Genomic DNA, 21676 nt, shown 5'->3' on the forward strand with positions numbered 1-21676 from the left:
TGTATGGGAAAAACAATAACATCTTTGTTTTCTTTAACCAAAATTTAGTATTTCCTTCAATTATGATTTTGTGAGCAAAATTAGGAAGTGAGGTCCATACACCTGGCCATCCCGCCCAAGGGGTCCATGACACCAAAAAGGTGAAGAGCCCTGCTCTAGAGGAAAGGGGAAAGACTTTGTCGTTTCACTAGTAAGAAGTAAAGCTCATCAATTATTAATAATAATAGCTAGCATTTTATAGCGTGTTTTGAGATTTGTGAAGCGCTTTAAAGTTATCTTGTTTTATCCTCACAACAATTCTGGGAAGTAGGAGCAATTATTACTCTCCATTTTACAGATGAGGAAGGTGAGGAAGACAGCAATTAATAATTATCTAAGGCTAGATTTGAACTCAGATCTTCCTGACTTCCTAGAATCAGGAAGACTCATCTTCAGACACTCACTAGCTGGGTGACCCTGGGCAAGTCACTTCATCCTCTTTGCCTCAGTTTCTTCATCTGTCAAATGAGCTGGAGCAGGAAATGGCAAACCACTCCAGTATCTTTGCCAAGAAAACCCAAGAGGGACCCAGAAGAGTTGGAAACAACTGAACAACTTCCTGACTCCAGGCCCAACGCTCTGTCCACTGTGCCACTATGCTTCCAGTGAGTCAGCATACACCTGTTAAGTGCCTTCTATGTGCTGGGTACCGTTATAGGTGCTGGGGCACCTACCAACGAAACAGCCCCCTGCTCTCCGGGACCTTACATTCTATTGACCATGAGGAATGTTGTTGAGTCTTAAGCCTGATTCCGGCAGAGCTCAACTGAAGTAGAATCAATTGGTCAATAAGCAATGAATGCCTGCTCTGTGCCAGGCACTGTGCTGAACACCAGGAGCTTTATACCCAAGGCCCTGGCCCCATTGAACCTCAGCCCTGTGTTCCTCCGGGAAGGCCCTCCATGAATCAGGATGTGAGTAGCCACACAGATAAGAAGGTGACATTGGCAGTCATGTGTGGGCCAGATTGGCGAGGCTGAGGAGACCGGGGCGCCGACCACTGGAACCCACCCTTCCCAAGTGGACCCCATTGCTCAGAACTAAATGATGACCCGTGCTCCCAGATCTACTGGGCAGCTTTGGCCAAGTAAGTCTCTGGCCCTTGATCGCCTAGTATCATTCTTGGGTGGGGTCACAGTAGGAGCAAAAACCCTCTGGTCAAAGGCCCCAGGCTCAAAGTGGCCCTGGAGGAGGAAAGATGACAGAAATCATTGCCCAGGCCCTGGCAGGTGCATCATGGGTAGCCGCTCCCAAGAATGAATGAGGCGGCAAACGCCTTTCCGCCCCACCCGCGGTAGTAATGAGCCCGTTTTTGTAGCTTTGAACCTGAGAGCCAAAGTTTGTTACCAGGGAAGGAATGTGAGTGTATTTCCTGCTCCCTAGGATGTTGCCAAAGGGCCCTGAGACCTTACCCAGCCAACCTTGCCCTGGCTCCACCTAAGGCTGGGCAGAGGGGGTTCAGCAGCCTGTCAGTCTCTCTGGCTCCTGGGCTTTCTTCTTGCTAACCCTATTTGGGCCTTTGGAAGTGTGGCCTTGCAGAAGGTTGGAGCTTAGAATCCAGGAATAATAATAATAATGATAATAATAATAAATCTTATTAATAATTAGATTCAATAAAGGATTCCCCATGAAGTGCTTAGGGGATACAGAGATAAAGCAACAGATAGCCTCTGCCCTCAGGGAGCTTACCCTCTAAGGCAGGGTAATAAGATGCACACCTCTTATATGTGCTGCTGCTCAGTGCTAAGTAGTGCTGGGGGAAAAATGCTGTGCTCAGCCCTCCTGGGTGGCCTTGGCCGAACAGGCCCTACTCAGCCACCAAGAGACAGAGGTGAGGAGCAGGGAGCTCTTCACCTAACGGACAGACAACCTAGGCAAAGGCTCAGAGGTGGGAGATCAGACACAGGAAATAGCCCATAGATCAGTTTCTTCTGCTCCTGACAGTGAGGCTACTTGACCGCTTGTCAGACATGCAAATGTTGTTCCCCATTTGGGGTTTTCTTGGCAAAGATATTGGAGTGGTTTGCCATTTCCTTCTCCAGCTCATTTTACAGATGAGGAAACTGAGACTTGTCCAGGGTCACACAGCTAGGAAGTATCTGAGGCCATATTTGAACTCAGGTCTTTTTAACTCCAGGCCTAGTGATCTAGCCATCTAGCTGACTCCATGATAGAGTAGCAATTCCTTTTGGTGTAAGGGTTGGACTGAGGTCTATCCCTTCCCACTCTCCAGTTTTCTGATTCTGCAAATTAGTTTTGTGCATCAATGACAGTAATACATAATAAGTCTCGATAAGTAGGATGGAAGAGTCTTTCAACACCCAACACAGGTGTTAATCCCAGAGGTAATAGGGAGCCACTGGAGTTTCTTGAGAGTGACTCCGTCAGATCTGTGCTTTAGGACGGTGGCTTTGGCAGCCAAGACTCAAGGCAAGGAGGCCTTTGCACCAGTTAAGGTGAAGGTTGATAAGGGCCTGCATTAGCAGAGCCACCCGGTAAATGGAGAGGAAGGAATGTCGTGAATGTGGGAGCCAGGCTTAGTGCTCCTGTAGTCCAGTCCCCTCATCTTGGAGGGAAGTAGGATGATGTGGCCCACGTCTCAGGCTTGAAGAGTCACACACTCACACCACACCCCACCACCTGAGGATTTTCATTTCATGACTCTTGCTTTTAAGCAAATTGCCTTTAACCAAATACAGTTTAGGCAAAGTGACTTGGGCTCCTGAGGTCTGTCGGCACTTACCACCAGGCCTGGGGACCAGAGCTGAGCTGTGTTTACTTGACCATCCCATCTGAAGCAGAACAAGGAACAGATTAGAAGGGAAATTTAACCTCCTCCTCTCCCTATCCTGCCTCCACCTCCCCCCTTCGCCAACTTTGGCTCTTTCTCTGAGCACTACAGAGAAGTCGTCTGCTGAGGCTCAGGACCTCTCCTCCTTGAGAAGGTCTGTTGGAAAGTCCTGATGGGCGTGTTGACATCTGCTGGGAATCTTGTCTCAAATCAGGCCTCTCGCCTGGGTTACAGCTAGGTCTAAGGAAGCGTATTTCCACTGGGCTGGAAGCGTTACTAAATTTTACAGGATTGTAATGATGTCATTGCATAATGGTAACTTGGAGTGGTGTGAATTTGCATGCTTGTGACCACTTCAGGGAATTCATCCTTTGTCCCCGATGAGGACCTGGCTGTATGACTGTGGCCTCCTGGCCTGGCCTCCCCAACTCAGCCATCACCCTGAGGAACACATAGCCATGTGCTACAGGGCCTGCCAAGGTGGGCAGTGGATGGAGTCGGGAAGACCCGATAACCATCATGGGGATGATAAGAACACCTCTCCTCCCAGAGCATCAGATGAGACAATGGCGCTCTACAGACCTGACGGTACCATATTATAAATGCTGCTGCTTCTTCTTCTTGAGTAATTTCAGTCATGTCTGACTCTCCATGACCCCATTTGGGGTTTTCTTGGCAAAGATACTGGGAGTGGTTGGCCATTTCCTTCTCCAGCACATTTTACAGATGAGGAAACTGAGGCAAACAGGGTGAAGTGACTTGCCCAGGGTCACCCAGTCAGGAAGTATCTGAGGCCAGATTTGAACTCAGGTCTTCCTGACTCCAGGCCTGGCACTCTATCCACTGGGCCGCCTTGCAGCCCATTATAAATACTAGCTATTATTATTCAAGAATCTCTAGTAATTCCTTGATACTAGTAGTATTTAAAGTCATTCACAATCTGGCTCTGACCTATCTTTCCAGCCTCATTAATAATAGCAGTAATAATAATTATCCTTGATAAAGCACTTTAAGCGTTTTCTCTCTACAGATATATCTCATTTGATCTTCACAACAATCCTGAGAGATAAGTGATGTTATTATTCCCTGTTATACGGTTGAGGAAACTGAGGCAGAGAGTGGTTAAGTGACTTGGTTAGGCAGGGTCACTCAGCTAAGAAGTATCTGAGGCTAGATTTGAACTCAGGTCTTCCTGACTCCAGCACTCTACCCATTGCACCACCTTAGCAAACCCTACAATCCCACCAAACAGCCCATCTTGCTGTTTCTCATGAACAATGTTTTATCTCTTGGTAATTTCCTTACAAGGACTGCTCGTCATGCTCTGTTAGAGTGGGAGCTCCTTGAGGGCAGGGGCTTTTTGATTTTTTTTTTTTTGGCTAGGCAATGGGTTAAGTGACTTGCCCAGGGTCACACAGCTAGTAAGTGTCAAGTGTCTGAGGCTGGATTTGAACTCAGGTCCTCCTGACTCCAGGGCTGGTACTCTATCCACTATGCCACTTAGCTGCCCCTTTTAGCTTTTTTTGTATCTCTATCACACAGTCCCTAGCGCTTCATCAATGTTTACCGCCTCACTAGAGTTCTCTACCCATCTCTCAGGATCCCCAGTTTCCTTCGAACCCAAGCTCAGTGAAGTCCCCTTTGTACACAAAGCATCTCTTGATCTCATCCCGGCTGCTTGTGTCCTCCTGAATTACTTGGCATTATGTGTGTGTGTGTGTGCGTGCGTGTGTGTGTGTAGGTATATGTGTGTGTATATATGTATATATAACATGTATATAACGTATATATACATACACACACACACACACACACACACCCCTATGGGGAATCATATTAAAAATCTGGTTCTGTCACCTCTGCCGTGACCCAGTAGATTTGGGTGGGACATAATCTGCTTTAGTTTCTCTAGAAATATTAAGAAATAATATGTCTCCCCAAAGATCTTTACGGACCCTTGGGAAAAGCCCCTTGGAAAGGTAGGGGGGATAGATCAGGACCCAAGGGAAAGGGGCCTTTCATCAGATGAGTGGATTAAGGATGATGCCTTCCCCACCACATCCTTCACTTAAGGACGATCCCCTTTTTTGACTCCCGGGAAGTAGTAATCCAGGGCCAACCCTACTTCCCTCTGAACTCAAACTGCCTCCTGTTCCATTTGGATTCAGGATCTGTGGGAGGAACCCCGAAGATTCCTCTGAGACGGTGGGGGAGGAGGTAGATGGAGATGTGGCTGGCGACTGCTCATTTTGGGAGATTTGGTTAACCCAGGCTCTATTTTTAGATCTTTTTGTTCAAGATTCCTTGTTCAAGATTCCCGTACGTGTTCACTGAAACCTCGAGGCAGTGAATCATGTCAGAGGGCATGTGGGGGATTACACTGGTTTGGACATTTCTCTCTCTAGCATAGAAATGGCTTGGAAATAGGCTAAGGTTAAATAAAACTTTATGGCAGATTGGTGCCTAATCACAGGGCAGAGCGTTAGAATAAATGAAACACAGTGGACAGAGCTCTGGGCCCTGAGTCAAGAAGACCTGAGTTCAGATCCAGCCTCAGATACTTAATACCTGTATGACCCGGAGCAAGTCACTTAGCCACCACCTGCCTCAGTTTCCTCAGCTGTAAAATGGGGATAATAACAGCACCTACCTCCCAAGGCTGTTGTGAGGATGAAATGAGATAATAATTATAAACACTTTAGAACAATGCCTGGCACGCAGCTTTATCGAAATGATGTTTTTACTCTTATAGTGTTTTTATAAACTTAAAATGCTGCATAAATGCCATTATTCATATTTTTTTCTTAGACTCCTCTGTATGTTAATGCTGTCTCCCCCCCATCTTTGGATCATCTTGCTCTAGAGCACAGTGCCTGACATATTGCATTTATTTGGTCCTTGTTTTCAGTCGTGCCCGACTCTTCGTGACCCCATTTGGGGTTTTCTTGGCAGAGATACTGGAGTGGTTGGCCATTTCCTTCTCTGGCTCATTGGACAGATGAGGAAGCTGAGGCAGGCAGGGCGAAGTGACTTGCCCAGGGTCACCCAGCTAAGAAGTGTCTGAGGCTGGATTTGAACTCAGGACGATGATTCTTCCTGATTCCAGTCCCAGGGCCCTCTCAGTCCACTGTGCTGTCTGGCTGTAGGTGTTCCATAAATGCTTGCTGATTGATCGATTGACCTGGTTGTTCGTTATTTTATAAACGTCTGCTAAGAGAGCAGTTTCCATTGATTCACATTGGAGTAAAGGGTCACTGGAGAGATAGTGGCAAAAGGGCGGGACCTGGGCGGGGGTCAAAGGACCTGGATTTGAATCCCAGCCTCTGGACTTTGGACAAGAGGTCGAGGACGGACAAGATGGCCTTCGAGGTCCCTGGCAGCTCCACATCGACCTGCTGTGAGCCTATGGACCTAAGAGTTAAGGTGTTTGTCAAAGGGGATCACCTTCTGAGCAGGCAAAGGATAGACTTAGATATGAAGGTGGTCTAAGAACAAAAGAGAATTTCTACTTCCTTTTTTGTTTGTTTTTGGCAAGGCAGTTGAGGTTAAGTGACTTGCTCAGGGTCACACAGCTAAGTAAGTGTCAAGTATCTGAGGCCAGATTTGAACTCAGGTCCTCCTGACTCCAGAGCCAGTGCTCTATCCACTGTGCCACCTAGCTGCCCCAAAACAAAGTTTTTTAATTTTGTTTTGGGGGGGGTGAGACAATTGAGGTTAAGTGACTTGCCCAGGGTCACACAGCTAGTAAGTGTCAAGTGTCTGGTCTGAGGCCAGGTTTGAACTCAAGTACTCCTTAGCAATCCTTTCTCATGAAGGACTAGAATAAGATTCAGTAGAGCCCAGTTACCAGTATCTGAATGGAAGAAAAAACTCTCACCAATGGCCAGGTGGCGAGTTGTAATAGATAAGGATCAGCTGTGAGGGTCAAATGAGATAATTGTAAAGCACTTAGCACAGTGCCTGATGCACAGTAGGCGCCATGTAAATGCTTATCCCTTCCCTCCCCTAAATCTGTGATCGTGTGCTGAGCTGAAAGGGTTTCTTTTGTTCCAAAGAAGAGTCCTCTGTGCATGGTGTTCACCTAGGTTCACATCCAGACCACCTCTGTTGTGACCCAGCAGATCTGGGTGGGACATAAACGCACCTGTCCCCCTTCTCTCTCTCTCGCCCTCTTTATTCCCCTTCAGAGGACCTATCTGACAATGAGGAGCCTTTCCCTAAGGAAATCACTAAATGGAGCTCAGATGACCTTATGGACAAGATCGAAACCCCTGAATCAGATGGTAATGAGCAGCTGTGCCCTCTGCCTTCAGCTTGGGTGGTAAGGGGGAGATGGGTGGAAGCCAGGCCAAATCACCAATCTTTCTCTGTCTCTCTCTCTCTCTCTCTCTCTCTCTCTCTGTTTTTATTCCAGCGACTGTGATCACCGCTCCCCCATGGGCAGAGTTGCGTGAGGTTACAAGTCCGGCAGTCCTTGGTATGACGGGGCCATTGATGGCCCTGCCACCCTGGGGATAAGGTTGCCGAGGGTGGAGGGGGGCTCAGAAGCGGCAGGAGCTTTGGGGCCTGGCTCGCCGCCCTGACACACACATACACCCAGAGTCTCCCAGCATCCTCTGGTCACACTGGGGGCTGGTTTTGTGTTGCAGACAATCTGTATACTGAGCCAACAGCCAATGAATACTCAGAAGCCAGCAACGTGGAACAACTGAACCTTGCCGAGGTGAGCCTCTGGATGTGGGGGTGGCGGGGCCAGAGGCTGCTTCCAGTGGGCCTTCCTCCCCAGCGGGGATGAGCCACGGGGCCTCCGGAGCCGGAGGGGACCCCGGAGGCCGTCCTGCACCTGGCCACAAACCCAAGCCCCATCTCGAAGGCCACCAGGGATGGGCAGTCATAGGCTCGTGGCTCAAGACCTCATCCAGGCCAACCATTCATTGTACAGATGAGGAAACCGGGGCCCAGAGAGGCGGAGGAACTCGCCCAAACCACATAGGTAGTAAGTGACCAAGCGACTGAGGCCATCCAAAGTTGTATTTGCAACAGGTCTCCTTTTTAGCAAGTTTTTTTCTTTCAAGGCAGCGAGGCAGCTCTCCACACAGTGGATAGAAGACTGGGTCTGGGGTCAGGAAGACCCGAGCTCAAATCTGGCCTCAGACAACTGACTAAGCCTTGGACAAGTGTGACTTGGACAAGTCACTTTACCTCTGCCTTGGTTTCCTCATCTGTAAAACGGAGACCTACAGCACCCACATCACAGAGTTGTGAGCCTCCAGCAACGTTGTGAGGATCCAGTATTTGTGATGCACTCACTTAGCACAGTGCCTGGCGTGTAGTAGGTGCTTAATAAATGCTTGTTTCCTAGCCCATTGCTTTCCATGGATCCTAAATCTACCTGTGCGACTTCAGCCCAGCCTTGCTTCCATGTGATAGCCTTGACCCTGTCCCTCCAGAGCTGACTCTGGGTTTGTAACCTCATCCTCTAGCATCTGTTTTGGGGGGGTTTGTTTGTTTATCTGTTTTTGCACATGTGCTGGGTGTGGACAGGTTACATACCCAAGGTCAGATCTCTTTTTTGACTTGCTGTAACCCCCAGACTCCCTACTTCCATTGGCCCTCTGCTGACTTTGCAAAGGAAAATACGTAAAAACTGTGAAAAGGCTTTATTAGAGGTGTCCTAAGCATCCTGGTTTTTTTTGTTTGTTTGTTTTGGCTAGGCAATGGGGTTAAGTGACTTGCCCAGGGTGACATAGCTAGTAAGTGTAATGTGTCTAAGGCCGGATTTGAACTCAGGTCCTCCTGACTCCAGGGCCAGTGCTGTATCCACTGCGCCACCTAGCTGCCCCTGTCCTAAGCATCCTGAAGATGCTTTATTGGAAGCACCCTAAGCAAGCGAGCCCCTTGACTCAGCAGGGTCAAGAGTGTGCCTTCATGTTGGCTTCTTTCCCGCTGCAGCCTTGCCTCCCAGGTGGAGGCCTCCCTGGGTAACACTGAGGTTATGACTGGGGCAGGAAGAAGCCGCCTTTGCAAACTTGGCAGCTCCCTGAGACTTGGACACACATACACACACCCCAGTGAACCAGCACAGGGATTTGTCCAGAAAGCAGAGTGCAAGAACCAGAGGCTGGGGGTGTCTTTGCTAAAGTTTTTCTTAGGGTGTGTGACTAACAGTGCCCTTCGAATCAAGGGATCTGAGTTCAAATCCCTACACTCCTACTTCTCAGCTGTGTAACCTGGGAGAAATCCCTCTACCTCCTCGGGCCTCAGTTTCCTCATCTGTGAAAGATCGTCTCTAAGGTTCCTTCTCTCTCTCCGCCTGTGATCCGAGAATCCTGTGATGTCACTAGGCTCTTGTCTCCTCATCTGTGAAAAGAGGGAGTTATACATCAAGACTTCTTAATCTTTTTTTTGTCCCAGAACCCTTCTCTGAGCAGTGTTTTAAATGCACAAAATAAAATGCGTAGGATTGCAAAGGAAACTGATCACATTGCAATGCCATAATCAAAATATGGCTTTAAAAAAACAAATTCACAAAAAACAAAACAAAACAAATTCACCGGGGAAGGGAACAAGCATTTTTAAAGCACCTACTGTGTGCCAGGCATTGTGCTAAATGCTTTACAGAAAACTCTTTTGATCCTCACAACAACCCTGGAAGGTAGGTACTTTTGTTATCCCCATTTTACAGATGGGAAATCTGAGGCAAACAAAAGCTAAATGACTCACCCAGGGTCACACAGCTAGTAAATGTCTGGGGCTGGATTTGAACTCAGGTCTGTATGACTCCGGGTGCATCAGGACCCTCTCCCCGCCCCCCTTTAAGAGCTCTTGGACTACATGATCTCTACGGTTCCTTCTGTCTGTAAATCTATGGTCCTAAAATCTCCTGTGATATGATTCTATAATCATTTGACGTCTCTGGGCCTCAGTTTCCCCAACTGTAAAATGAAAGGGTCGTTATGCAAGCTGACTTCCGAGATCCCTTTGAGCTCTAAAATCGATGTTCCCATGATCCCTCTGTCTCACCCGAGGCAGGGCACGGGTTTGCCCCCCCATCTTGCAGAGAAGCAGATTTCCCGGTGCCACTTTTGAGCTGATCTATAAATATGAAATGATCGCTCTGATTGGTGGCTTGGCTGTCATCTGGTTTCCAAGGTCCTGCGCATTGCTGACGTATTCTAGTTTTCCACACCATTTCAGAATTCCTCTGTGTATTTTAAGCAGCCGTGGCAACGTTCCTGTGAGCGTCCTGCCTATTCAGACGTAGTGCTGCTCATGCCCCCGTGTGGTTAGGTCATTCAGGCTATTTGTAGGCTGACCATGTACTCTCATAGATTGTCATATTTCATTAGCTGTCTGTCTATTCATTCACTCATTCATTTCAATTCAGGTGGAAGGGAAAGTGTTAAGACTGACTCTGGAGTAAAGGGGCCTGGGTTCAAATTCTACTTCTATGTTTATTACCTCTGTGACCTTTTAACCTCTCTGCACCTCAGTTTCCTCATCTGTAAAATGAAGTGGTTCAACTTGATGACCTCTGAAGTCCCTGCCAACTGTAGATCCGTGATCCTGTTTCAGTAAGCATTTATTGAGCACCTGTTGTATGCCAACACTATCCTAGGTTCTGGGGATAAAGACAAAGAAAAGAATCCTTGCCCTCAAGGGGCTTACATTCTACTCAGTGGATGTAGCCTATACACAGCTAATTCCAAATATGGGCAAAGTAAACTTAGGTTTGCATTAATTTGGGGTATCCTAACCCTGTGGTCTCAGGCAAGGGCTCAGTATCTGCCTCCAAGGCCTACTCTGGTAGACCCCCATCAAATCTCTGAGCTAAGCTCTTTTTTTTAAAAAATTTCTCTTTTATGTATTTGTTTGTTTTTATTAATTTATTTTGATTTATCAACAATCACTTCCATAAACTTTTGGGGTTTAAATTTTTCTTCCCCTCCCTTCCCCCACTCCCTCCCTAACACAGCACGCAATCTGATATAGGCTATCCATATACATTCCTATTAAACATATTTTCACTTTAGTAACGTTGTAAGGAAGAATTAGAACCAATAGGAGAAACCACCAAAAAGAGGAAACAAAACTCAACAGAAGGAAAAAAAATAGGATGCTTTGATCTTCATTCAAACTCCATAGTTCTTTCTTTGGATGTGGATAGCGTTTTCCATCATGAGTCTTTTGGAACTGTCTTGGATCCTTGCATTGCTGAGAAGTCTATCAAAGTTAGTCATCGCACAATGTGGCTGTTACTGCGTACAGCGTTCTCCTGGTTCTTCTCGCTTCACTCAGCATCAGACCATACAAGTCTTCCCAGGTTTTTCTGAAGTCAGCCTGCTCGTCATTTCTTATAGCACAGTAGTATTCCATTACATTCATATACCACAGCTTGCTCAGCCATTCCCCAGTTGATGGGCATCCCCTCAATTTCCAATTCTTTGCCACCGCAGAAAGAGCTGCTATGAATATCTTTGGGTCCTTTTCCCATTTGTGTGATCTCTTTGGGATACAGCCCTAGAAGTCGGGCTGAGCTCTTGCTGTATGCCCAGAAGATACTCAATAATAGATGCTGAGAGCTGGACTGCCCTAAACAGAATGGAGTCCTGAGGGGGGACCCCTCCTGGAGGCTCTCTGCTCCCATCCTCTCCCCGCTTCAGTCCGTATTCTAGTATTCCTAAAAGTCTCTGCCATTCCTCCTAGCTCCCTATGGCTTTTCAGTCCAAACTCCTCTGCCTGCTCTTCAAGTCTCCTCTCCATCCGAGCTCACCCATAGTCAATAGTCTTTGTCCCTCTGTCCACTGCGCCCCACGGCCTGGGTTCCCTCATTCATTCCTGCCTCGGCACCTCTGTTCTCTCTTCCCAGAAGCCTGGCTTCCTCCCCTTGCCCTCAAACCCGTTCACATCTTTGGAAGCCCAACTCCTCTGCACAGACGGAGTTTATTTTGGATCTATTTGTATGTGTATGTGATCTCCCCAGCAGAATGGGAGCTCCTTGGAAGCAGAAACTGTTTCTTCTTTGTCTGTCTATTCCCCAGGGCTGGGTGCATAGTAGGTGCTTACTAAGTGCTTAGGGATTGATCAATTGATTGGTATCAGTTGAGTTGATTCAGGCCTCGGCTAGAGATAGAGCAGACCTGTCCCTGGCCGCTGTCCTTCGCTCGCAAGGTCACAGGGTATAGAGCTTTGTGTAGCCTCCATTGGAGTAGTCAACAGTTTGTTTCTGATTCTCTCTCTCTCCCTCTCTCTCTCTCTCTCTCCTCTCTCTCTCCCTCTACCCTCCCTTCTCTCTCTCTCCTCTCTCCCTTTCGTTCTCTCTCCAATCTCTCTCTCTCTCTCCCTCTCTCCTCTCTGTCTCTCTCTCTCTCTCTGTCTCTCTCTCTCTCTCTGTCTCTCTCCTCTCTCTCTCTCTCTCTCTCTCTCTCTCTCTCTCTCTCTCTCTTTCTCTCTCTTCTGTCTTTCTCTCTCTCTCTCTCTCTCTCTCTCTCTCTCTCTCTCTCTCTCTCTTCCCTCCTCTCCTCTCTCTCTCTCTCTCCCTCTCTCTCTCTCTCTCTCTCTCTCTCTCTCTCTCTCTCTGTCTCTCTCTCTCTCTCACTCTCTCTCTCTCCCTCTCACTCTCTCTCTCTGTCTGTCTCTCTCTCCCCCTCTCTCCTCTCTCTCTCTCCCTCTCACTCTCTCTCTCTCTCTGTCTGTCTCTCTCTCCCCCTCTCTCCTCTCTCTTTCTCTGCTCTCTCTCTCTCCTCTCTCCAATCTCTTTCTCTCCCTCTCTCTCTCTCTCTCCCCCTCCCTCCCTGTATGTGTGTATATATATACTCCCGGCTGCACTGGACACAAAGACCAGTGCGACATGGGCGCCTGGTCTCGTGCATCTCAAATAGGTTGTACTTGGGTTTATAGATTTAGAACTAGATGGAATCTCAGGACATTCTCCAATACTGTATCCAACAAAGTCTAATGCACCTACTAAGTGCAGGGCACTGTGCTATGTGCTGGGGATCTATATATAGGAAGAAGAAAGTCCTTGCCCTCAGGGAGCTTCCTATCTAGCACAAATAAGGAGGCAGGCAGGAAAGAAGGAGGGTCTTGTTTCGTGGAGCTGCATCCAGGCAGAGCAGCAGGTACCAAGTGGGGCGGGCCCTCTGTAAAGGAAGGCGCTGGGAGGAGTTTGGTCCTCCACCGTCCAGGCCTCCAGTCATGAGGGAGGAGAGACTGAGGGAGCTAGGGGGTGTCGTTCAAGGCTTCAGTTAGCAGCCTGGTGGTGAGTTGAGAAGTGATGAGCTCATGCTGGGAGGGCCATGTTGTTCAGTGCAGTTGAAGGCAGAGCAGCAGGTGCAAAGCCACTTGCCCAAGGCCAGTGTCAGAACACATTAATGTGGTGATGGTGCTGAACTGGAATCAGGAGGTCTGGGCTTGACTACCAGCCCTGATGCTGGCTGGCTGAGTGACACAGGGCTGAATCACTGAACTTTCTTGAGCCTCTGTTTTTTTACCTGTAAAATGGGTGTAATAAAACCTGGAATGGCAGCTTCCCTGTTCTGTCTCTGCAGCCCCAGGGCCTAGCATGGTGCCTGCCACACGGCCAGAGCCTTAATAAGCACTCGTGATGCCAAATGGAATTGTTGGGAGGCTCCAGTGAGCTAATGTATGTGAAGCAATCTGGAAATCATTGAGTGCTCTCTGAGTAAATGTCAGCTGGCATTATTCTTAGAGGGATGTTTATCCTGGAAGAGTGAAGGCTTGAGGTGGAGGTGAGCGAGCTGGCTTCTAGGATCCCAAGAGCTGGCATGTCCAGTGGCAAAAGGACTTGCCTTGTTCTTCTTGTACCCAGAGGGCAGAGTCAGGAGCCAGTGGGGAAGCTGGGGCTGGGCATTGGAGAGAGCTCAAATTTAGACTTCCCAAGGGTGAAAGGCATCAACAAAACTCGGATGGGCCATAGAAACAGCTTCCCTCCCTGGATGTCACCGGGCCCAGGCTGGATGGCCACTTGTCAAGGAGGGTCTAAGGACCTGTTGGATGAGGTAACCGCTGAGGTCCCTTCCTGCTCTGAGAGTCAGGGATGCTGGTTCAGCCCATCCCACTCACTCGAGGGAATCCTCTGGGAGCCAGGATTTCGTTCACTGAGATTTCTCCCCTGCCCCTGTAGAAGGGAAGATCCTGAAGAGGGAAGAAGCAAAGGCAGAGCATGAAATGGAAAGGGCACTGGAGTCGGGAAAACCTGGGTTCAAATCCCGCCTCAGATACATTCCTAGCTTTGTGACCCTGGTCGAGTCACTAGCCTAAGTAAACTCTCTGGGCCTCAGTTTCCCCATCTGTAAAATGAGGGGGGTTGGACTCGATGGCCTCCGGGGTCCCTTCCAGATCTCAGTCTATGCCACCAGTAGCATAAATTAATTTCCATCTATTCTTTATGTATCTTACATGGACATAGTTCTTTACATGTTGTCTCCCCTATTAAAATATAAGCCCCTTGAAGGCAAGGACTGCTTTTGGTAAATGCTTTGTAAATGCACTATGGGCAGGAGGGGGATCTGCCCAGGAGTCTCTGCTCTTCCCTGGGGTATGAAGATACAAAGTTGGCTCCTGTATTCTTTGTATGGGATCTCCCCTGTAGATCTGGGGTCTTGTTTCTGCACCTCGAAAGCCATCCCCTTTCCATCTTTCTACCCTAGGAAGGTCATTTAGTGGGTCTCCATTTTCTCCTCTATAAAATGCTTCAAGGGTGGGGAACTTGCGGCCTCGAGGCCACATGTGGCCCTCTAGGCCCTCAAGTGGGGCCCTTTGACGGAATCCAAACTGTAGCCTTCTAGGTCCTCAAGTGGGGCCATTTGACTGAATCTGTTCCCCATCGCAGTAGGTAATCCGCAAGGGTCAGTTTAATAAGCATTTATCCATCACCTCTGATATGCCAGGCATGTTCCAGAGACAAAAGTGAAGCAGGACCTGCTCTCAAGGAGCATACTTTCCACTCAGGGAATGAAATATATTTGCTGCTAAGTTATCTCAGGATATATACAGTGACTGGAAGGAAAACAGCAACTTATTAGCTCCGATGATCTTCAGTTTTCCTAACGATGCATAGGATGCTGGTGTCCGCTCTTCATCGGTGAACTCCCTGAAGTGAGAACTTTAACCGTAACACCTCCCTTTAGTGCCTAGCTAGGCGTGTGGACTGACCTTTGCCTGTGCAATGACAGACTGTGTCCCCTTCCCTCCCTGTCTTAGGATGAGGCTAGCCCTCCGCTGGTGCAGCCCTCGAAGGTCCACGTCTTGCTGCTGGTGCTACATGGTGGAAACATCCTGGACACAGGGGCTGGTGACCAGAGCTCGAAACAGGGCGATGTCAACACCATTGCCACAGCTTTTGACACAGTCATGCGCGTGCACTATCCTGCTGCCCTCGGCCATATCACCATCAAGCTGGTCCCTGCCCACCTATCTGCTCTGAAGCCTTTTCCCTCGTCTCCAAGTGAGTGGCAACCCAAGCCCTTCTCTCAGAGCAGAATCTGAATTATTTGGTTTAGTTCATGACCCCATATGAGGTTTTCTTGGCAAGGATGACTAGAGTAATTTGCCATTTCCTTCCCCAGCTCATTTGACAGATGAGGAAACTGAGGCAAACAGGGTTAAGTGACTTGCCCAAGGTCACACAGCTAGGACGTGTCTAAGGTTGGATTTGAACTCAGGTCTTCAAGACTCCAGGCCTGGCGCTGTCTCCATTGTGCCACCTACCTGCCCTGGAATCTGAATTGGGGAGGGCCATAAGCGTTTCTAGCTTTCCCATAAGAAAAAACCTCTCCTGGGTTCTGAGAAGACCCCAAATTTGGATCTGTACAAAAGTTCATAGCTTAGGGTCTTGTTAACCCTCTGCAAGACTGAGTTCCTAATCAGCTCCCCAGCCTGAGATAATGAAGACGATGGAGGTGGTGGACTGAGTGGGAAAAGCCCTGCTCTGTGCGGGCTGACCTTGGAGTCACCAGAACATCATCTTACTGAATCCCAGTTCTGCCATGTATTTCCCATGTGACTTCAGGCAAACTATTTTGTCTCTCTGGTCCTCAGTTTTCTCTTCTGTAAAGTGAGGGGACCACAAATTCAGAGCTGGAAGGGCTGTTAGGGGCTGACACCCCTTCAGTTGATAGTGAGAAAACGAGCATGGAGAGGTCATCTACGTTCTCCCATTGCGTTAGTGGCAGAGATGGGGCGACCATCACCCTTAACCCACCTCATGAACTAATTGGCTCATGTACTTTCAGAGTGTAGAAGGGCTTGGTGGTCTCCCCTACTGGTCTTTATGCTGCAGGTCAGATTAGAGCAGCTTCACCTGAAGCCTCAAATGAGCCAGGAACCTACTAGGGAAATCCCTCTGTCCCATTGGAAAGTGTTCTAGACCTGGTCCCATTAGCAGTGTATGCTAGGGATGGAAGACAAGATAATTGGGGAATGACCTTCATCCTCTTAGAGCCACCAAACCTCAGAGGCAACTTTGTCCAAACCCTGCCTAAAAAGAAGCAGTCTCTACGGACTCCTCTCTGACTCCTTGGACTCCTCTTCTAGGCCTAGGGTAGGGACAGAGGACAGTGGGACAGTGGAAAGCCTCATTTAGAATCAAAGGACCTGGGTTCAAGTCCTAACTCTGTTCTTTACTATCTGTGTGACTTTGGGCAAGTCACTTCTTTATGGCCCTTAGTTTCCTCCTCTGTAAAGAAAAAAAAAAGCCGGGGGTAGATGGGATTAAACTATGTGACATCTGAGGTCCCTTCTAACTCTAAATCTTTTGAGTACAGTGGTAACTCACTACCTCCCAAAGCATCACATTCTACTTGTTAGGAAGAATTTATCCACCCCTGCCCCCCCCTTTTTTCTTTTTTCTCTCCAACACACTGGATTAAAATCTTTCAGAAATGTTTCCTTTGACCTAAAAGAGAAGTTGGATCCCAGTGGGAGCTGAGATTCACATGAGTAAAATCTCCATCCAGTCCTTGATAGACAGGTATCCTCAAATCCGGAAAAATGACCATCTAAAGAAATAGCATGGACATTGGTCAAGCCACTTCTCAGCCTGGGTAGAGGTCCAGGCAAGCTTCCTGTTGGCTGGCAAATTTGGTGGCCCACAGATGGTTGGTCCTGCTGACATCTTAAGGATTCAGGTTATAAGAATCAATCCCAGGTCCCTTTGGAATGATGTGAGAAAAGTGAGAAAGCTCTCCCAACCCTTTGACCCAGGGATCCCATTATACCCAAGAGAGGGCAAAGACAAAAAATGAAGACTTCTGTCTACTGGAATATTCATAGTAGTACTTTTTATGGTAGTAAAGAATTGGGAGCAAAGTGAGTACTCAGAGATCAGTGAATGTCACCAATGAATGTAATAGAATGTTGTTATATAATAAGAAATTATGAATAAGAGGGATTTGGAGAAACCTGGGAAAATTCCTCCTGACTTATTGGAGCAACATAAATAGCCAGAGGTGTGAGGGCTGCAGTGACCACTACCAAGGTCAGTACAAGGACGCTTGAAATGCCAGTAACGGTGCTGGCAACCAGATAATGAAACATGCCTCGCGCCCCTTAGCCAAGAAGTGGGAGACTGCAAGGGTGGAATGTGCCATACACTGTCACACGCAGTCATGACGTCAGATGCTTAATTAGGCCTTATTTATTAATTTGTCCTTATATATTTCCTTAATGATTCTTGGTTACAAATTCCAAGAGGCTACTCTGCGTGTGTATATGTTTATGTGTTATTTCCAGAAATGAATGATGTAAAACCATAAGGCATCAATAAACTTTTTTTTTCCAACAAGTCACAAATGAACCCTAACCTGTGGCCCACATCCTCTCTTGCCTTCCAGCCTAAGCCCCTACAGCTATGACGAAGGCTGCCTCTCCAACAGCCAGGACCACATCCCTCTTGCAGCCCTCCCCCTGCTGGCAACCTCCTCACCCCAGTACCAGGAGGCGGTTGCCATGGTGATTCAGCGGGCTAATCACACCTACAATGAATTCCTCAAGTCTCAGGATGGCATGACCTTCAATGGGCAGGTGAGTCCCAGGGCAGTGGCAGAGAGAGGGAGGAGAGGGTGAGTTGGAGCAGGGGGTGGTACTAGAAACCTGAAAGAATCCCTCATGAGCAGGGAGGAAAAATTCCTTCCTCTGGGCTGTCCCAGGGTGATTTCTATTGGCTAGAGGTGGAAGATGGGCCTTTTCTCCACATTCATTTCTCAAACTCACCTGTTTGAGGGCTCCATAGGCCCCGGGGAGCAAACGTGATGCATGGGCTGGGGCTTCTCTCTGTTCCCAGGTCTGCCTGATAGGGGACTGTGTCGGAGGGATCCTAGCATTCGATGCCTTATGCTGCAGCAACCAGACTGTTTCGGAAAGTCAGAACAGCAGCCGCCGGGGAAGTGTGGTGAGCGTACAGGTATTCCCCACTACTGTCCTTCACCTGCTGTTTATTCCAGCCAGAGAGCCCCAAGCTCTTTCCCGAATTCAGCCCAAGCCCCAGCACCGACCATCCCACATGTCAGGAATGCACTGCTTCTTCCCTTCTGCCTCCTGGAGGCCTGAGCTTCCTTCAAGGCTTCTCTAGAGTGGCCCCTCCTATAGTTATTCAGTCAATAAGCAGTTACTGAGGGCCAGTCGTTAGATGCCAGGCCTTAGCTGGTTAGTTCTCTGTCTGTCTCTGTCTCTCTCTCCCTCCCTCCCTCCCTCCCTCTCAAATTAGAATTATAGAATCATAAATCTGGAGCTGGAAAAGACTTTGGGAGAACAATCTCCCTCCCCCTCACACACATTATAGGTTAGTAAATATATATAATATATATAATAAAAATTAAAGTTAAAAATTAAATATGTTGGTTAGTAAACTGAGGCCCAGGGAAATTAAGTAACGTGCATATGGTCACATAGGCTGTGACAGCAGCAGGTTTTGAACCCAGTGGCTCTTTCTTCCACTATATTGAACTGCCCCTATCATATCTATATCTATATAAAATAAATATTATTTTCTATTATCTATATCTGCAAACAAGATGTAGGTATAGAAATAGACTTAAGATATAGACACAGAGATATAGATATCAACTTAGATATAAACATTGATATAGAGATGTAAATATCAACTTAGATTTAAACATTGATATAGAGATATAGATATCAACATAGATATAAACATTGATATAGACAGAGATATAGATATAAACATAGATATAAACAATATAGACATAGAGATGTAGATATCAACATAGATATAAATATTGATATAGAGATGTAGATATCAACTTAGATATAAACATTGATATAAACATCGATATAGATAGAGACATAGAGATGTAGATATCAACATAAATATAAACATTGATATAGACAGATGTAGATATCAACATAGATATAAACACTGATATAAATATAGACATAGAGATGTAGCTATCAACATAGGTATAAACATAGATACAGATATAGACATAGAAATGTAGATATCAACATAGATATAGACATAGATATCAATGTAGACACAGACATAGACACAGATACCCCCTACTGAAAGTGAGCTTGGGCATTGGGGCAGCCTAATGGATAGAGCACTGGGCCTAGAGTCAGGAAGACTTGAGTTCGAATCCTGCCTCAGATACCTACTAGCTGTGTGACTCTGGGCAGGTCACTTAACTTCTCAGTCTGCCTCAGTTTCCTCAACTGTAAAATGGGAATAATTAGAGCACCTACCTGTTGGGGTCATAGTGAGGATTGAATGAGATGAGATAACGTATTGTAAAGCCCTTTGCAAACCCTAAAGAGCTATGTGAATGCTAGCTCTTATTGCTGTCATTTTAAGCTCCTTGAGGGCATGGACCATTTTGTTTGTCTCTCTATCCCTGGCGCCTGGCACAGTGCCTTGCTCACAGCACGCATTTGATAATTTGTTCTGTGAAGTTTGGATTCAGTCAAAGAGCCACACCTGAGGACCTGGAGGGCCACATCTGGCCTGGAGGCCGCAGATTCCTGCCCTATGCCTTGTGCCTTTGGGTACCTGGCAAGCGCTCAATAGAGGCTTAGATTGATGCAGCATGTGAGGAGGCTGGGGTGAGCTCTTTAAATTATGATACCGGTCATAACAGCTCAACTTCAGCTCTTCCAGGCCATCCCTAACTACCACCATTGGAGGTGGGTCACGTTGGGGGGACCCACTTACAGGTTCAGAGAGCTGAAGGGACTTCTAAGGGTCAAAGGCAGCCTCAAACCAAGGTCTGTCTTGTAACTTTTCCCATAACACCACAATGCCTCCCTCTGGCTGACAGACGGCTCCTCTTTGAAAAGCTTTCAAACCCTGGAAAGGAATTGAACCCTGAACCTCAGCCTTCTTATGCTCCTTCACCATACATTCATTAATCAACAGGAATTTTTTTGAGCAACTGATCTTTAATCATCTATTTAAGCCCCTACTATGTGCTAGACAGTGGGGAATACAGAGATAAAAGTGAAAACAGGACTTGCCCTCAAGGAGCTTATAATCTAACAGGGAAGAAATAGGGATAGGGCCTGGCATGGAGATCCCCGAGCCTGGAATTTCATAGTAACGGGATTCAGTGTGGGTACAGAAAAAATACAAAGTGAATTTTTATTGCTGTCTTTGGTTTTTATGTTCTCTGCATTCCCCAATGCATCCCACTCTCCTCTGCATCCTAGAGGACATATGACATAAGACATATGACAAAGAATAAAAGGGGGGAGCAGCAAAATGAAGTAACATCAAAAAAGCCTAATGGAATAGGCGGCGCTCCATACCAGAAGAGTACCTGCTCGTACAGTTCTAAGGGAGAGCGCTTTCATCTTGCAAATGTTGATGAAATGTTGTCCAGTGACACGGCAGAGAACGGTCCTAGGCAGGCGCTGAATGAGCGAGGTCCCCTCCCCAGATGCCCTTGGCCTTCAGGGGGCAGATTGCCTAAGTCTGTTCTGGACATTCTCCCAGTATCCCAGAGAGATGGGGGCAGAGGCCAGAGTTGGTTCAATGCCTGGGCAGGAATGTTGATTGGTGGGGACACTGTTCCAGGACACCGACCTCCTGTCCCCTGGGATCCTGGTGAACAACACACACTGCTCTGGGGGTGGCAGCAGTGGCGGTGGCAGCAATGCTGGCGGTGGCGGTGGTGGCGGCGGCGGCGGCGGCAGCAGCTCTAGTGGTGGTGGTGGCGGAGGCGGCTGTAGCGGCAGTGGAAGCGGCAGCTCCAGCCTGGAAAGCAGCCGTCATCTAAGCCGAAGCAACATTGACATCCCCCGCAGCAATGGGGGTGAGGACCCCAAGAAGCAGCTACCCAGAAAGAGGAGTGATTCGTCCACTTATGAAATGGACACTATAAAACAGCATCAGGCCTTTCTCTCCAGGTAATGGGGGCAGGGGGCTGGGAGGACTTTCTGAGGTTGAAAGTTGGAATAGCTGGCCAAGCTCAGAGGCTCACTGTTCCCCTTTCTAGTTGATCTATATGGGGGTGATTATGTTAATCTGAGGTCTGTCCTGTTACAGACTGAAAGAACCAGGAGGGATTTTAAAGTCCAACCTCCCCATTTTACAAATGAGGAAACTGAGGCACTGAGAGGTAGAGTGACTTCTTCACAAGTCAGAATTTGAACTTAGATCCTCCTGACTCCAAGCCAAGTGCCCTCACTACTGCACCATGCTGTCTTCTCCAACAAAATTAATAGGACGGCTCACCTTTCTTGAGCAAGTTAAGGTTGACAAAGTGCTTTCTTCACAGCAGCGCCATGCCCTAGTTCAGGTGGCCCATTTGATAGATGAGGATACTGAGGTCTGAGAGATGTTAAGTGATTTGCCCATGGTCACACAGC

General features: G+C 47.7%; 1 protein-coding gene across 1 annotated transcript in view; it reads left to right on the forward strand.

Moving 5' to 3' along the window:
- The window catches only part of PITPNM2 (phosphatidylinositol transfer protein membrane associated 2), a 159623-nt gene that overhangs the window by 106444 nt on the left and 31503 nt on the right, over positions 1–21676 (forward strand). Inside the window, 8 exon segments of the mRNA XM_078154267.1 lie at positions 7018–7113; positions 7245–7307; positions 7480–7553; positions 15056–15251; positions 15254–15299; positions 17686–17875; positions 18135–18254; positions 20883–21214. Coding sequence (XP_078010393.1) covers positions 7018–7113; positions 7245–7307; positions 7480–7553; positions 15056–15251; positions 15254–15299; positions 17686–17875; positions 18135–18254; positions 20883–21214 — 1117 coding nt within the window.

The sequence above is a fragment of the Phascolarctos cinereus genome, unplaced genomic scaffold (assembly GCF_003287225.1).
Source record: "Phascolarctos cinereus isolate Bilbo 61053 unplaced genomic scaffold, phaCin_HiC Scaffold_4;HRSCAF=312, whole genome shotgun sequence".
Taxonomy (NCBI): domain Eukaryota; kingdom Metazoa; phylum Chordata; class Mammalia; order Diprotodontia; family Phascolarctidae; genus Phascolarctos; species Phascolarctos cinereus.